This window comes from Chiloscyllium plagiosum, chromosome 18 (assembly GCF_004010195.1).
Source record: "Chiloscyllium plagiosum isolate BGI_BamShark_2017 chromosome 18, ASM401019v2, whole genome shotgun sequence".
Taxonomy (NCBI): Eukaryota; Metazoa; Chordata; class Chondrichthyes; order Orectolobiformes; family Hemiscylliidae; genus Chiloscyllium; species Chiloscyllium plagiosum.
Window position 1 is genome coordinate 15,189,889 of NC_057727.1, and position 18,547 is coordinate 15,208,435.

The window sequence follows — 18,547 nt, forward strand, 5'->3', positions numbered from 1 at the left end:
AGGTTCTGAAAAGCTTCTCATATCTTGGGCACATTGTTACAGCTGATGGGCGACATCATTGTGAGGTCTGAAGGAGAATTTGGATAAGTAAGAATAGTTTTGAAAGAAGGAAAGACAGGTTAACGTCAAAGTATTCAAGTTGAATCTTAATAAAGGAATGCTGCATGTTGACATTTGTGTTACATGTCTCAAGAGATGGGATAACAAAGAGACTGGTGTAACATTGACTGCATTCACAAGAATACGGAATTGGGAGCAGCAATAGACCACTAAGGTCTGAGCTGATTGTAACCCAAACTCCTCTTTTTTTGTTATTACCCCATAACCCTTTGGATGCAGACCTATGGGAGGTTCTGCACATTCTAGGTGAACTGAAAGACTCATGAGGAAGTGCTGCAAATGGCTGGATAGCAAAGAATGAATAACAACAGGAGGGAAAGATACAATATTTTAGTCACATCATTGGAGCAGAAGGTAGACAGGAGCAATTATTGGAAGGAACGATGATGGAAAATCTAGGAGAGTGAAGCAGAGAAGAAATGGATGGCAGACATAGTGACTATATACAGTTGACTTACACTGGAGTGTGTAAGGGTGGTATGAAACAGACTTTCACTAAAAATCAGCCTTCTGGGAGGAAAATGACACCAACAAGTGAATTAGATCAGAATATTTATCCCAGATATACAGTGACGTTATTGGTAGAAAAATGAGAACAGGATCATTGGTTATATGAACTGAAAGCTTTAATGAACTGTATGTTTTTGAGTTTGTAGCAGATCAGTGCCCTTTTGTTGTGGAACATGAGTAACTTTCAATGCACAACAGAACAAGTGTGCAACCTGAACTTGCTTTGAAATAATAATCCTGTCTTAAAATAATTTTATATGCATCAGGGATAATGAGATAGAAAGAAATTTCCATGCCTCACAATAGGTTACGCCACAAGATTAATGGAAAACTCCTGCAGTGGAGTAAAAGCTGGCTGCATGCCCTTAAAGAGGATTTTTTTGTCAATGATGTGGACGTATTTGCAACTCGATTCTCTGCTGTGTCCTGTTTGGGCTAATGCTCTTAATGATCCAAATACACAGATTGGAAAACTGGTTTGTCAGTTTGCAGATGATCTGAAGATTTATGCAAATAATAGAACCATGAAGAATATAAACAATTCCAGGCAGATCTTGAATATACTGGAAGATTGAATGTCTCTTGGGCAAATGATACTCAGCTATAGACATTCAGTATTACACATGTGGGCGACACCAATGCTAAACACACATCTATCTTTAGAAAGAACAATTTGGAGGCTGTGGTGAAAAGAAAAGATCTTGAAGTTGTATTTCACAACTCTCTAAATATTCAGGATTGATATAGAGAAGCTATAATTAAAACAAAAGCCAAACATCAGGCACAGAAGATCCATTGCAAAATTAAACATGCCAACTTGTCCTTGTATAAGACATTTGTTCAGCCCATTTCAAACAGCGGAAGAGATGCTCACTAAGGAGGCAAGAAACTTAAGTTGGGAAATCTCCTGACTCCATGGACGTAACTCCTGCACGTATGATTTTCACTCTGATGAGGCAGGCACATGACTAAGTCCTTCAATTGCCTCCAGATGCTGGTTGGAGGTGGGCGCAGAGGGGGGCAAGTGTCAACATGGGCTCTTTAGAAAGCCTGTCTCTATTCTCAGAGACTTTTATGAAAGGTTGGACCATCTAGACCTCACCCCAGCCACCTATCCCTTCCATGCCACCGAATGTCTTCATTCTATCTTTATTGTCACTCATTACATTTCATTACGGACAGACTGGACAGACCTGGAAATAAATTAAACTTATAACAATCCAAGGGAGCTCCCACTCATATGCACTAATACAAAAACCTAACATTCATGAAACCCACTCGAAGATTTGAAATCCACCCTCAAGTGGTTAATCTGTTATAATGACAAATCAACATCTATTCAGTAATCCCAGAAGTAACTAATCATTTAACAGCTTCTAACACAATGGATATATGTGTGAACTCAGCCCCCTTGCTAAGACAGATGAATTTTAGCCTTTTGAAATCAACCAAGCCTTCATATTGGGTTTTGCTTCAATAATATACCTTGAAGAATGTTAACAATGAAGTCTATTGAAACTGCAGGAACAGAAAGTAATGTTTTTCCTTAGCTACATCAGATACCTGTCAATCAAGGCACTCCACCACTTCTTTTCTTTTACTCCAACGAGCAGGCAGTTTGTTTATTTTTTGAATATTTAATGGGCAGTTACAGCACTGTGGAATGACGGGGCCACACAGACACAAAACGTGCCCAGCTATGACAAAAGATCTCTGTTTCTATAAAACTGTGGGTCACTCCCATAAGATATGCAGATGTGGGATACAGTTTCAGAGCATCAAAAAGCCGAATGCTTATTTATACAAAGTTAAAAATCACACAACACCAGGTTATAGTCCAACAGATGAAGGAGCAGCGCTCCAAAAGCTAGTACTTCCAACTAAGCCTGTTGAACTATAACCTAGTGTTGTGTGATTTTAACTTTGTCCACCCCAGTCCAACACCAGCACCTTCAAATCAAACTTATAAAAAGATGTTAATGCAATTGAGCCAACCGCAGTGGAAAAGATATTCTCGATATACTTAGGGAAATTGATGCTTAAACTAACTTGAGTTTGACAGAAGTTGAGTATGTCAATGGATAACCCATTAATTTAAGCTTGATACAGGGATTTGTGTCACTGATCTAGCAGATCAAGTAACTAGCTGAAGAATCAGAAGTTACAGCCTACAGAGATGAGTTGGCATGGTCCATCTGAAATAACTTGGAATTCCTTCCCCAATGGTATTGTGGGTCAGTCTCCTGTCGGTGGACTGCAACTGTTCAAGAGGGCAGCTCACCTTCTCAAGGGCAACTAGGGATGGGCAATAATTGCAGGCCAGCCAGCGACACCCACATCCCACAAATGAATAGAAAACAGTAAAGGTACGCTCCAAGTAACACTGCAACATAAAGAGCGCAAGAGGATTGAAAATATATACATAATTTATGAACAATACTTCTCACTTGTTGTGTCACCATAGTCTTGCCAGACAATTAGAGAGAAGCGACTGGTGGTGATTTAACCTGAGGGCCACCAGTCCTCAGGTGAGGGAAGAGGTTAAGAAGGGGAGTCCTTTGTGGTAATCTCACTGAAAAATCCATTCATCAAGAAGCCATCAGTGAGGGCAAATGAAGTTGTCCAAATTACTTAACACATTGAAGTAACAAAATTACATATTTCAATACAAACCTATTAGCTGACTGACTGTGAAGATTTGCTTGAACAAAATTGACATGAGCTGCATATATCTCTATGGAGGCCTGATCAAACTCCACAGATTCCAACAAAGTGGAAAATCTGCCTGATTTGAAAATCAGAGAAGAAAGTCTTTCTTTCAACAGAGCAGTTATCTTCCATAACATTCATGAGATTAAAGATCTCCCAGATGACGTTTTGGGGACAATAGCTGAATTATCAGGGAAGACTTCTTTGTACAGGGTACTTAGAAGATTCCAGTCTCCATATAAGTTAATGGGTCAACTATTGAGTTCAACAGGAATACTATCCTTCATAAAGGACATTCAAGAGACAGATGATCCTCCAGTGGAGAAATTATTTACAGGGAATCAGAATCAAGGCCAAGAGTCCTCAACCCAAAGACCTATCAATCTTCAAAATTAGAAGTGAATGCATTCTGGAAGAATTGTGTAATCTCCAGACCACCTGAATATGTGAAGTCAGAGACTTGGGTTGGGAGGTACTGCTGAATATGTGGATGTATTAATGTTAACTAAAAGAAAAAAATGCTTGGGGGACATGTTGTACAAAGTAATGTTTTTGAAGGGGTGAAGATTGCATTAGTTTTCACCCAAACTGATGTCATAAAGGTTTAGGTGATGCAAAGCAAAATCTAACATAATATCCTGATTGGGTCAAATGTGCCATTCAATCTTGCTCTTGATAGTCTGAGTAATTCTGTCTACCTAAGCAACAAAGCTTGTACCTATTGCAACTATTCAACAAACTACATCAGACAAGTTCAGACAAGTCTTTCTTCGTGTTGAGACTCATTAACAAGTGGCTCTTCCTTAGCCATTATTAATCAAACAGGCTCTTAGACCTAGTAAAGAAAGGAGAATTGGGTAGTAGCTCTGTACGCCAACCATTAGCTGTTTGTGGTTGCTTGGGGAACAACACACCTACAAAATGGCCTGCCAGCATGTGTAGTGAGTGCTCAATCACCATGACTTCTGAAGATAGTTGATTCAGCCGCTATCTCTGGACGAGCTGACCAAAGACCTCGAGTCCTTTGAAAAGAATAAAACTCCCGGAAGCGACGGCTTACTGGTCGAGCTCTATTCTGCTCTGTGGGACTTGATTGGCCAGGACCTGCTGGAGGTGTATGTCAGTATGCTTCTGGCAGGTACCATGAGTGAATCCATGAGGAAAGCAATCATCACCTCATCTACAAGCAGAAGGGGGAGAGGGAGGAAATCAGAAATTGGAGACCAATCTTACTATTAAATTCAGATTATAAAATCTTGGCAAAGGTCATCGCCAACCGGGTCAGGTCTGCTCTGGGACCGGTGATCCACCCTGACCAAACCTGGGCAGGAAGATCGCTGAGAATCTCGCATTCCTCAGGGATACGATCGCCTACGCACAGGACAGGGGGTGGATACCTGCCTCATCAGCCTGGACCAGGAGAAAGCCTTTGACAGGATATCACATGAGAGAGGTTCTGTCCAAAATGGGCTTTGGGGAGGGAATCTGCAATTGGATGCGACTGCTCTACACCAACAGTGTCAGTGCAGTCTCAATCAATGGGTGGGAATCAGATAGCTTTCCAGTCAGATCTGGGGTCAGGCAGGGCTGCCCTCTCTCTCCTGCCTTGTTTGTGTGATGCATAGAGCCATTTGCCGAATCCATCAGGAAGGATGCGAGCCTGAGAGGGGTGACTATTCCTGGCAGCGGGGGCCTTCAGGTTAAGGCCTCCCTGTACATGGATGATGTTGCCGTTTTCTGCTCGGATCCGCTGTCCGTGTACAGACTCATGTGCATTTGTGACCAGTTCGAACGGCCCACAGGGGCCAAGGTCAACCAAGGCAAGAGCGAGGCCGTGCTCTTCGGGAACTGATCAATCCTTCATCCCCTTCACCGACTGATCACCTGAAGGTGTTGGGTATTTGGTTCGGAGAGGCTGGGGCATGTGCCAAGTCTTGGGAGGAACATATCAAGAAAGTGAGGCAGAAACTGGACAGATGGAAGCTACAGTCGCTCTCCATTGTGGGTAAAAACCTGGTCATCAGGTGTGAGGCACTGTCAGTGTTGTTATATGTGGCACAGATCTGGCCTATTCCCAGAACCTGTGCCGTCGCAGTCACCCGGGCCTTCTTCCATTTTGTATGGAGATCAAAGATGGCCAGGCTCCGAAGGGACTCGATGTACAAAGCTCTGGGCAAGGGGGGAAAAAGCACACCAAATGCCACCCTCACCCTGATGGACACCTTTGTGTGGCTGCATCAAGCTGTGCGTGGATCCCCGGTATGCAAACACAAAGTGTCACTACATACTGAGGTTCTACCTGTCTCCGGTGTTGTGAAGGATGGGCCTGGCTTCGCTGCTGCGGAACGCTCCAAGTAGTTGAACCGTTACGTATCACCTGTCCTTCATGGAGAAATTTATGAAGAGGAAAACCTTTGACCACAAGTCCATCAGAAAGTGGTCAGCACGTAGTGTCCTTGAGACCCTTCGGGAAGAGGGTGGATCCTGTCGAGCGGTTCCCTGGGCAGACTGTCAAAGCCATTTGGCAGAATGCCTCATCACTGGAACTTTTCAACAAGCACCAAGACATGGCTTGGCTGGTGGTGAGAAGGGCTCTGCCTCTGAGATCCTTTATGCACGCCCGGACTCTCTGTCGCACCGCACGCTGCCTACGAAGTGGCTGCGGAGGGGACGAGACTGTCATACACCTCCTTCTGGGATGTGCCTATGCAAAGGAAGTCTGGAGACAAATGCAGTGGTGCTTGTTGAGGTTCGTCCCGAGCAGCTCCATGACATGGGACTCCGTGCTCTGCAGTCTGTTTCCTGGGACACACACCGAGACGAACATAAACTGTGCCTGGAGGATCATCAACTCAGTCAAAGACACTCTTCGGTTTGTCTGAAACCTGGTGATCTTTCAGCTGAAGGAGTTGACCCTGACTGAGTGTTGCGGACTGGCACATTCCAAAGTCCAGGACTACGTGTTGAAGGACACGCTGAAGCTTGGGGCAGCTGCCGCCAAGGCACGGTGAGGAAAGACCACTATGTAAGGTCTGCCTGCCGAAGAACAGGGGACCACACAGTAAGTGGGCTTCGCTGATGCTCCAGCTAAACATATGGATATATGATTGATAAACGTACAGACCTGTATATACGAAGGATTACTCGATCTCTGTGTACAAAGAAATGGAATGTTTTGTACAGATCATCAAAATATTTTTACGAATAAAGTATATTTTTGAAATAAAAAAAAGATTCAGTCCTTGGCTGAGGCAGAGATTGTACCACACTAACGCTACCAAAAAGTGCCAATTAATTGAAGTCAGAAGTGACTGCAATCCCTTGGATTAATTTTGATTACTTAGTGCGATCAAAGAAGAATGTTCCATAATTTTTCTCCAAACCTGGCTTTTCTCTTCTAGATTACATGGTGGGTAGAGGGTCTCTTGACACCACACACGAGACATAGAACTGTCTTGAATGTGCTAAGTGGTCTGCTGGCCTTTCCATACTTGGTAATTTTTATTTTACATGTTCACACTGTTATTGTTATATATGACACCATTTGCTTAGTTGTGTACAACAGGATTATTAACTGCAGTTCTACTTTTAGTTTGTCCCTTGGTTTTTTCCTCCTTTACGTGTTGTCATCCTTTGCTTTTACCTCCCCACAATCCATTCCAAACCAAACCTGTGGGGAGGTCACCTATTTACAAAGAAAACATCTGCCTTTATTAGAAATGGCTATCAAAGATGTGTTAAGTCTATGGTATCTGCAGATTTACCATTACTGTTTGTCAATTAATTGCGTCATTACAGAAGTGGAACATGCATATTTTCAATATTTGAAGAAGGGCCAATATGGAAAAGGCATACATTTGGCATGTTCACACTCTACCCTGATCACCCAAAGGTTAAATGCATGGTGCTGTGATGCAGGTTCTTTGATCTGTGTTGCATTACCTAAATTTGGCCAAAACAACAGGGTGGTCATCGCATTCCTTGGTATTTTATGTTTGGAATGTCATGGGTGGGGTTGATGGAAGGAAATCAGCCAGTTAATCCAGTGGCTCTTGTTGAAAAAGGTATTCATTTCTCTCTCTCTATATGTATGTATCTTAAGGAAAGTGTGACAAAATATAATCCAAAAATAAGTAGAATGAAAAAAAATTACAAAACTAAATTACCAACGAATATAAAAATAGTTGAGTTGTATACAGAATCTTAAGTAATGAAAAGTAAGGTATGGTTAGGGCTGCTAATGGATACATATCATAAATTAACAAGTAATGACTGCAAAATGGCAGGTTTATTGAATAATTACCTTTCTTCAATATTTACTTGGGAAACCAAAACTTATGGACACAACATAAGAGAGCAGAAAGGTTTCTTGGAACTGGTCATGATTCCAAATTATCCCATAAGGAAATATGGCCTTAAAAATTATATGTTGGACCCATGTCCCCAGAATATTTCTATTACATGCCCAGTGACGTCACGAAAAGGGGTAGGAGGAGGTTCATGTAGAGCATAAGTGTGGGCAGATGTTCAGTTCCTATTCTGTAAATACTTTCTAAGTTTGGACTTGAGAGCAGAAAATTAGAAAGATTTTACAGGAGCCACCTATGTGGTAGAAAAGGCTTCCAAAAACACTTATGCCCCACCCTATCTGACCACATAAAACTTAGCAATTATGTTTATTATAGCTGGGACCATAGGTTTGAAATAAAACTGTTTGAACTGTTACAGAAGGTAATTTTGGCCAACCACAAAACACTAGTTTATATGCATAGAGATTAATTAAAAACAAGTCAAATCTAAAACTTACCCAACTCATTCCACAAAATGCGACATACATTGAATTTATATAAAGATTTTTGTGCCTTGAGATACAAGTACCAAAAATACTTTTTGGTATTTTAAGGTCTTGAGCTTTTCTTTAAGAAAACTCACTATCAGCTCATTTTGGATTTGGTTGTGCAGTGTTTGTACACACATAATCAAGTGAAGGCTGGCTTAATCTTCCCAAATAATACACAAACAGAAGTTGCTGTAAAAACTCAGCAGCTCTGCGGCATCTGTGGAGAGAAATCAGCAGTAACGTTTCAGGTCCAGTGACCCTTTGTCTGCTGTGGACAAAGGGTCACTGGACCTGAAACGTTACTGCTGATTTCTCTCCACAGATGCCGCAGAGCTGCTGAGTTTTTACAGCAATTTCAGATTTTGTTTCTGATTTCCAGTATCTGTAGTTGATGAGGTTTTTATTTATTCTTCCCAAATAGTAGCTGATTTGATTTACCTTGCTCAATGTCATTGCCTCTTCTTCAGTGTTACTCCTTCCACTTGTTTGGATAAAACTACCTTTTGGCTCCATGGGTATATCCTTACTTGATAAGCACTGGTTTAACCTGTAAAAGCCAATTCCAGACGATTTTTCTTCCAAACCTTAGAGAAAAGAAACACGTACACAAATCCATAGTTTTTAGGTTTCAGTGAAATATATTCCCAGTTATAGGATCCAGAATCACCATCAAACTATTCCATTCAGGTATAACATGGAGTCAGATCTAAGGCAAGCCTCCCTACATTTGGCCTTTGTCAACTTAATCTCAACTTGAGATATGTGTCTCTAATGCATGGAACCAGAGGTCTGCAGCAATAGCAAGGGTGTTCACAGCATTATGTTAGTACCAGCTCTATTCTAGAGCAATGAAAGACAAAAATACACTGCTCTGCAATGTCCATAGTCTTGTACATTTTTATACTAGGAGAAAGTGAGGACTGCAGATGCTGGAGACCAGAGTTGAAAAATGTGGTGCTGGAAAAACACAGCAGGCCAGGCAGCATCCAAGGAGCAGGAGAATCAACGTTTCGGGTATAAGCCCTTCTTCAACTACATTCAACTACAAGCCCTTCATTTTTCAACTACATTTTTATACTTCAAACATTTAGCCATTTTCCCAACAACTACAACAACCACTTGTATTTATATACTGTCTTTAATATAATAAAACATCACAAGGTATTTCACAGGAGTATTGTTAAAATATTTCCACTGAGTAAAGCAAGGACATGTTAGGACATGCTCAATCAAAGAAGTAGGTTTTAAGATTTCTCTTCAAGAAACAATGAGAGATGGAAAATTGCTGGGCTTTAGGGAACATGTTTCAGATGCTGCCAGACCTGCTGAGCTTTTCCAGCAATTTCTGTTTGTATATTATTTAGGAAGATTAAGCATAGTGCCTCGGCTGGTGAAGACATGGCTGCCAGTGGTGGGGCGATTAAAACTGGAGATGCACCACAGGTCATAATTAGAGGAGTATAGAGATCTCTGAAGCTTATTTGTAAGGTTGGAGAACATCAGAGATATATCCTGTGGCAACATTTCAACTAATCTCTCTGGAAAGGAATTTCTCCAGATCTCTCTCCTTACCTCCCACCTACGTGGTTATAATATGAGACGGCTTTCACTTTGTGGAATGGAGTTCTACTCAGGTCTGTGAATTTTATGCAGCTGCCATAATTTATAAATTACAGATTCATTATTCAGCAAGGAATGAAATGGTGTAAGGTCAGAACACAAGAAAAAACTGTGACAGTAGGAAACCATTCTACTGACCAAAGTTACAATTCAAACTGGAAGGTTTGAGTGTACTTTAGATTAGATTAGATTAGATTACTTACAGTGTGGAAACAGGCCCTTCGGCCCAACAAGTCCACACTGCACATCTTTGGACTGTGGGAGGAAACCGGAGCACCCGGAGGAAACCCACGCAGACATGGGGAGAACGTGCAAACTCCACACAGTCAGTCGCCTGAGGTGGGAATTGAACCCGGGTCTCTGGCGCTGTGAGGCAGCAGTGCTAACCACTGTGCCACCGTGCCGCCCATTTGTGACTCTGGACGTGGCGCCCAGTTTACTGTCCCCCCGCCGGATCCTCAATCTGCATCAATGATACAGTTGAAGTCTCAGGCCAGAATGATCGGCCTCATTTACCCCAGACTAATACACCTAACCTACACATCCCTACTTATCACAGTCTACCTCCTGTTGGAAAAGGGAAGCTTGACAACCTGGAATACATTCTACTTCACAATCACTTTGCCAAACCACATGCTGCCAACCTGTATTCAATGGCTGTGAATAAACTCTCCAACTGCTAGTGGGATATCCCAAATAGAGTAAACAGTGAGCTTGGTGGTGCAGTTGGGGTACTATTTTTTTGCTGGAAAGATTGGAATGTTTCTGCAAAATTGTATCATGAGACTCTAAATATTGAGGATGAAGTTAATTAGAAATTGGTCTTCATGTTTCAAGTTATAAAATAGCTTGGTTTAGTTAAATTATTCAACAGAAAATGTTTCAGATTTTATCTATAACTGAGAATAGAGGGGTGTACTTTTGATGAAAGAGAGAGATGAAAAGTTAAAACCCAGTGGCTGTCTGGAGAAGAACTTTGAAATGTCACACCTGCTTGGGGTCAAAAGTGTTTCAATAAGTGAAAAAGCACTACAAATTGAATTGTAATCTTATGGAAGTTGATCCAAACTGTGAACATGATGGAAAAAAGACAACACTCTGGATGAAAGACAGATTTCATTTTGAACTTCCAAGTTTTCAAATATTTTCCATTTTTGACAGGGAGTAAGGGATGAATAGTGAGCTTCAACACTTGTCAGCGTACATGAGTGGCCTGACATGTGTGGGTTAGTGTGCTGTGAAGGTCACAGCTTTGCGAACAGCCAGTAAAACACCTCTGCTGGTAAAGAAAAGGAAAATAACTCTTTCCCTCAGCATGCAGGCCAGTCAAAAGAAACCAGGACAACGGAACTTTAGTCAACCTGCAAAGTTGAGAATCTTGAAATCGATTGGCTAACTACCAACATCAACCCTACTGGTAACATCTACTGCTACAGCCACAACATTCAATTATCTCCTGTTAGCGAGCCACACAGAGATTGATCTGTATATTTTCTAGCATTTACCTTTCTTGGGGTTACTTCTTTTCTCTAAACTGTGAGCAAGGTGGTAACTAGCAGGCTGTTTCCTTCTCCATGTTAGATCTGATACCATCAGGTGTCATGGCGCCCAAGATCAATGCTGAGGGCTCCAAAACAATTCCTTCTCCCACTGATCACTGTATCACTACCTGTGGTGTGCCTATCCTGGCAGAGGGATAAGACGTATTCAAATGTGGTGATGGTGGCGCGTGGGACACTGTCAATCAATAAAAGTTGGAGGTGACTAAGGTCAGTATTAAGAGAACATATCCCAGAGCCAATGCTGCTCAGTGAATGCCACACTTTCTCACATTATCTGACCTTCCTCTGATTTCATCACAATGTTTGTTGAACTTAACATAACTGAAATGGTCTGCTTTAGAACTGGGTGCCTGAAGATTTGAACATTATGAGGGAATCCGCCTTTATATGCATAATGAACAGGAAGATGATGAGGACATGACAGAATTAGATTGGAAAAAGAGTGTGAGACAATGTGAACGATGGTTGCAGACAGCTGAAACAACCCATTGGTATCTAATATACAGAATTTATCCGACCTTGCAACTGAGCTTAAATTTCATGACTTTCAAAAATTCATCTTCTTTGTATTGTCATCCTCACCTTAATTATTCTCTCAGATCTCAAATGCAGGTCCCATTGAACACTCATCACCAAGAAATTAGGATTCCTATTCTCTGTGCTTTCCTGTTCTGTTATACCCAAATTCCAAAAAGATATTACACAATCTTGTGCTTCCCACATTCTCATGATTGCAATCCAAATTCATCACAACTGGTTACCCAGACTCATCTTTTCTCAAATCTCAAAACTATGCAATGTATCTATTTTTGTTTTCATTCCAGATTCCAGCATCTGCAGTAATTTGCTTTTGCATGGTATCATCTTCCATTGATTCTTTCTCCAGTAATCCCTGGGTAAGGTTTAAACTCCAGCCTTGTCATGGATCTTCCGTGGTTGGATTTTCCTCATCTCCTTGTGTTTTTGAATTCTGGTGGTTTTCCCTCTCATTTTAAGAACCAATCTAACAAAGCTGGATTTTAATTGAATACAATACAAACAGAAAAGATTGAAAAAATGGTGAAGACAGCGAATGTACCATATCATCCACTATTAAAATTGTGAATCTTCCCTGCTTTTGGAATAACATACTGTGCAACAATGTTTCCAGCGATGGCTTGAATTCTCCGATTTTGCTTCAAAGCCCGTTCTTTACAAAAGCATGTGGAGTGTACTATTTAACAACCTCCTGACTTCATACCTGTCTGCTCCCTGCTGTATGTAGGTCGTCCTGCAATCCAATCCTCAAGAAACACTGTTTTGTCCTTGTTGTGCGATCCCGGACCTTGAAGCCAGACGTTCAAACATTAGTAAACAATGGAGGGAGAGAGAGAGAGAGAGAAAGACTTTTATAAATCCAGCACTTTCCACGCTCAACCTGAACTCAATCGTCTTCTTGTGTTGTCAGTCGTTTGGGATGTTCACACAACAGGTTGCCTCATGCAAATCAGCTTCACTTTAACTTTTGAACTCCGCTCCCGTGACAGGTCAAATTATAATTTCAAAACCACGACTCAACTTCAAAGAAAAAATATTCCAAATGGACAGTTAAGACACTCCTGATAAACAAATCAGGTAATCGAATGGCAAAGTTATGTTGGAATCGATCCGCCAATGTGTTTGGCTTAGTGCCTAATCCCACAATGTTCAGTCACAGCACTTCAGTGGGTAAATGCTGGGTGATTTGCTGCGTAGTCTGGACTAAAGAAAAATTAAATTATACAAATTGGTTCAGCATCAAATTGCTACTCGGCCATTTCAGGTCTGCGCCTGGCTGATTTTGTCTCGACGAGGGGTTTTGTTGCGTTTAGTCACTCGCCCATTGGATCTGAAGAATGGAAGATTTATCACGGTTCCGGCTTCTGTTTACAGTACAGCAGCTGCTGACTGGATGTTGTGTGGGTGTGTACATGCAGGGAGGGAAGAATGCAGAGGAGAAGAGTTAAAGAGACAATGAGAGGGTATTTCTCATGAAAACAAAATTGTGATTAGCTGTCATGATTTTCACAGTCAATTGCAGGGAATCCTGCAGTGAGTAACTCACTTCCTGACTCCCCAAAGCCTGTCCATCATCTACAGTTCACCAGTGTGATGGAATGCTGCTCGCTTGCCTGGTTAACTGTAGCAGCAACACCATCCAAGAAACTAGACCCCATCCAGGACAAAGCAGCTCAGTAGCTCAATCCTAGTCCACCACCTTCAAAATTCACCCTCTTCTTCACTGACGTGCAATATTAGCAATGTGTACCATCCACAAGAAATTCACCAAGGCTTTTAAGGGTAAACCATATTTAGATTAGATTACTTACAGTATGGAAACAGGCCCTTCAGCTCAACAAATCCACACCGACTCTCTGAAGAGCAACCCACCCAGACCCATTCCCCTACATTTACCCCTTCACCCAACACTACGGGCAATTTAGCATGGCCAGTTCACCAAACCTGCACATTTTTGGACTGTAGGAGGAAACCGTAGCACCCGGAGGAAACCCACGCAGACACGGGGAGAATGTACAAACTCCACACAGACAGTTGCCTGAGGTGGGAATTGAACCCATGTCTCTAGCGCTGTGAGGCAGCAGTGCTAACCACTGTTCTCACGTATTGCTGTGGCTCTGGAGTCACATGTTGATCAGAACAAAGAACAAATAGGCCTCCAAGCCTGTGACACCACATTTTGCCCTTCCATACTAAAACTGTCCTCACTTACAGGATCTGTATCCCTCTATTCCCTTCCTATTCATGTATTTGTCCAGGTGCTTCTTGAATGCTGCTGTTGTTGCTGCTTCCACCACCTGCTCTGGCAGCACCTTACAGGCACTCACCACCCTTTGTGTGAAAAACATGCCCTTTAAACATCCCCCCTCATACCTTGAACTTGTGTCCCCGAGAAATTGATTCCTTTACCCTAGGAAAAAGTCTCATACTTTCCACTCTATCCATGCCATTCATAATCGCATAAACTTCTGTCAAGTTGCCCCTCAATGTCCTGAGTTCCAGTAAAAATAAATCCAGTCTATTCAATTTTCATACCTAAATTGCCCCATTCCAGGCAACATCCTGGAAAACCTTTCCTGTACCCACTCCAAAGCATCCGCGTCCTTCTGGGAATATAGTGACCAGAACTGTGTTCAATATTCCAAATGTGGCCTAACTAAAGTTTTATAAAGCTGCAGCTTATATCTATCCTTATACTTGATGCCCTTTCCAATGAAGGCAAGTATACTATAGGCCTTTTTAATTACCTTGGAGAAAGTGAGGACTGCAGATGCTGGAGATCAGAGTTGAAAAGTGTGGTGCTGGAAAAGCATAGCAGGTCAGGCAGCATCCGAGGAGCAGGAGAATCCATGCCTCCAACTGATCTACATCCTGTCGAAAATGTCGATCCTCCTGCTCCTCAGATGTTGCTTAAACTGCTTTTCCAGGGCCACACTTTTCAACTTTTTTACTACCTTATCGACCTGCGCTGCCACCTTCAGTGATCTATGGACCTGCACACCCACATCCCTCTGCATATCAATACTCCTAAGGGTTCTGCCATTCACTGTATAATTTCCATCCATACTTGACCTTCCAAAATTCATCACCTCAAATTTGTCCAGATTTAACTCCATCTGCCATTTTTCTGCCCATACCTCCAACTGACCTATATCCTCTGACAATCCTCCCTATCCGCAACTTCACCAATCTTTGTATTGCCCACAAACTTACTAATTAGACCAGCTACATTTTCCTCCAAATCATTCATGCAGATCATGAACAGCAGAGGTTCCAGCACTGATCTCTGTGCAACACCGTTAGTCACAATCCTCCATTCAGAAAAACATCCTTCTACTGCTACCCTCTGTCTCCTATGACTAAGACAGTTCTGTATCCATCTGGCCAGCTCACCGGATGGGATCGATCCCAGGTTGCTGAGGGAAGTGAGAGAGGAAATAGCTCGGACCCTGACAGATAATCTTTGTAGCATCCTTAAACACAAGTGAGGTTGTCCCCCTGTACAAGAAGAGTAGTAGGAATATTCCAGGTAACTACAGACCAGTGAGCCTGAAGTCAGTGGTGGGAAAGTTGTTGGAGAAGGTACTGAGGAATAAAATCTATTTATATTTGGAAAAGAATGGGCTTATCAGTGATAGGCAACAACCTTTTGTGTGGGGGAGATTGTGCCTGACCAACTTAACAACGTTTTTTGAGGAAGTGACCAAGCTGATAGATGAAGGAAGGGCTGTAGATGTCATATACATGGACTTTAGTTAGGTTAAGGTTCCCCATGGTAAACTAATGGAGAAGCTGAAGTCACATGGTGCACAGGATGTTCTAGCTAGATGGATAAAGAACTGGTTGAGCAACAGGAGACAGACAGTAGTAGTTGAAGGGAGTTTCTCAAAATGGAGAAAGGTGACCAATGGTGTTCCACAGGGATCAGTGCTGGGGCCACTGTTGTTTATGATATACATAAATGATCTGGAAGAGGGCACTATTGGTATGATCAGCAAGTTTGCAGATAACACAAATATTGATGGAGTAGCAGAAAGCATAGGAGAATGTCAAAAAGCTTGATCAAATTAGTGAGGCATGACCTTTCCCGCACAAAACCATACTGTCTATCGCAAATAGGTCCATTTGCTTCTAAATGCATATATGTCACTGAGAATCTTTTCCAATAATTTCCTTACCACTGACGTGAAACTCACAGGCCTGTAATTTCCAGGATTATGCCTGCTACCCTTCCTAAACAATGGGACAACATTGGCTATTGGCAGTAGGAGTATACTTAAGAGAAAAATCAGGAGGGCAAAAAGGGGACACGAGATAACTTTGGCAAATAGAGTTAAGGAGAATCCAAAGGGTTTTTACAACTACATTAAGGCCAAAAGGGTAAGTAGGGAGACAATAGGGCCCCTCAAAGATCAAGGTGGTAAAAACAATAACTGCAGATGCTGGAAACTAGATTCTGGATCAGTGGTGCTGGAAGAGCACAGCAGTTCAGGCAGCATCCAACAAGCTGCTCGTTGGATGCTGCCTGGATTGCTGTGCTCTCTAAATGAGTATTTTGCATCAGTATTTACAGTGGAAAAGGATATGGAAAATATAGACTGTAAGGAAATAAATGGTGATATCTTGAAAAATATCCATATTACAGATGAGGAAGTGCTGGATGTCTTGAAATGCATAAAAGTGGATAAATCCCCAGGACCTGATCAGGTGCACCCTAGAACTCTGTGGGAAGTGATTGCTGGGCTTCTTACTGAGATACTTATATCATCGATAGTCACAGGTGAGGTGTTGGAAGACTGGAGGTTGGCTAACGTCTTGCCACTTTTTAAGAAGGGTGGTAAGGCCAAGCCAGGGAACTATAGACCAGTGAGCCTGATGTTGGTGTTGGGCAAGGTGTTGGAGGGAATCCTGAGGGACAGGATGTACATGTATTTGGAAAGGCAATGACTGATTAGGGATAGTCAACATAGCTTTATGTGTGGGAAATCATGTCTGACAAACTTACTGGTGGGCGGCACGGTGGCACAGTGGTTAGCACTGCTGCCTCACAGCGCCAGAGACCAGGGTTCAATTCCTGCCTCAGGCAACTGACTGTGTGGAGTTTGCAAGTTCTCCCCCTGTCTGCGTGGGTTTCCTCCGGATGCTCCAGTTTCCTCCCACAGTCCAAAGATGTGCAGGTCAGGTGAATTGGCCATGCTAAATTGCCCGCAGTGTTAGGTAAGGGGTAAATGTAGGGGTATGGGTGGGTTGCGCTTCGGCGGATCAGTGTGGACCTGTTGGGCCGAAGGGCCTGTTTCCACACTGTAAGTAATCTAATCTAAAATTTGATTGAGTTTTTTGAGGAAGTAACAAAGAGGATTGATGACGGCAGAATGGTAGATGTGATCTTTATATAGACTTCAGTAAGACGTTCAACAAGGTTCACCATGGGATACTGGTGAGCAAGGTTAGATATCATGGAATACAGGGAGAACTGGCCATTGGATACAGAACTGGCTCACAGGTAGAAGACAGAGGGTGGTAGTGGAGGGTTGTTTTCAGACTGGAGGTCTGTGACCAGTGGAGTGTCACAAGGATCGGTGCTGGGTCCAATACTTTTCATCATTTATATTAATGATTAGGATGTGAGCATAAGAGGTAGAGTTAGTAAGTTTGCTGATGACACAAAAATTGGAGATGTAGTGGACAGCGAAGGAGGTTACCTCAAATCACAACAGGATCTTGGCCAGATGGGCCAATGGGCTGAGAAGTGGCAGATGAAGTTTAATTTAGATAAACGTGAGGCGCTGCATTTTGGGAAAGCAAATCTTAGCAGGACTTATACAACTAATGGTAAGGTCCTATGGAGTGTTGCTGAACAAAGAGGTAATCCAAGATGGAGGACAGGAAAAATTTCTGTCTGTAAGAGCTGCTCCTTTTTTTGAGGTATTTTAGGTGCTGGAGGTGATTTCCTCAAATTTCAGGAGCAGCAATTACGGTTTTATATGCTGTTGCATTGTTTTGGAACTTTGGAAAACAAAAGTTAAAACAACAGCACTTTTAAAATGGAGAAGAGCAGACAAAGGAAGCACATGGTGAGGACAGTGGAGGAGAGCGAGAGAGAGAGAGAGAACCTGCACAGTTACTGCCTTTGCTGTTTTTGAATTCATGTATCGCTGGACATCGGAGTGCATCTGGAAAAATTAACAAACAGTGAATTTCACAATTAATCTTGGAGGAACCGGTTTGGGCGAAGTTCACAACAAGGAATCAGATAAGTTAATTGTTGTTTAAAGTCTGTCCAAGAGAAAGGCTGTATTAGTGAGTACAGTGGGTTCTTTCTTGATTATATGTTTTTGGAGATAAGTCTTTTGATTAAACTTAAAATATAAGCCATAATTATTAATTTAACCTGGTGCAGTGTTTGTAGAGGAATAAGACGGTGTTATTTTCTGGGTCTGTAGATTGTGAAGGATGATTAAACTTAAAATATAAGCCATAATTATTAATTTAACCTGGTGCAGTGTTTGTAGAGGAATAAGACGGTGTTATTTTCTGGGTCTGTAGATTGTGAAGGACCAAAAATGGCCTTTGCAGTGATATGTACTTCTTGTCAGATGTGGGAGTTTAAAGAGAGTTTAAGGGTTACTGCGGATTATATCTGCCATAA

General features: G+C 42.1%; 1 protein-coding gene across 3 annotated transcripts in view; it reads right to left on the minus strand.

The window, feature by feature from the left end:
- LOC122558870 overlaps positions 1 to 18,547 on the minus strand; it is a 57,688-nt gene that overhangs the window by 22,096 nt on the left and 17,045 nt on the right. Inside the window, exons 1-3 of one of the 3 annotated variants that reach the window (XM_043707752.1) lie at positions 12,779 to 13,284; positions 12,602 to 12,685; positions 8,618 to 8,726 (exon numbers count right to left, since the gene is read on the minus strand). In XM_043707752.1, coding sequence (XP_043563687.1) covers positions 8,618 to 8,692 — 75 coding nt within the window. In that variant the 5' untranslated portion in view covers positions 8,693 to 8,726; positions 12,602 to 12,685; positions 12,779 to 13,284. Of the gene's footprint in view, positions 1 to 8,617; positions 8,764 to 12,601; positions 12,686 to 12,778; positions 13,285 to 18,547 lie in introns of those variants that run through there. The other 2 variants (XM_043707751.1, XM_043707750.1) reach the window with 2 other exon arrangements.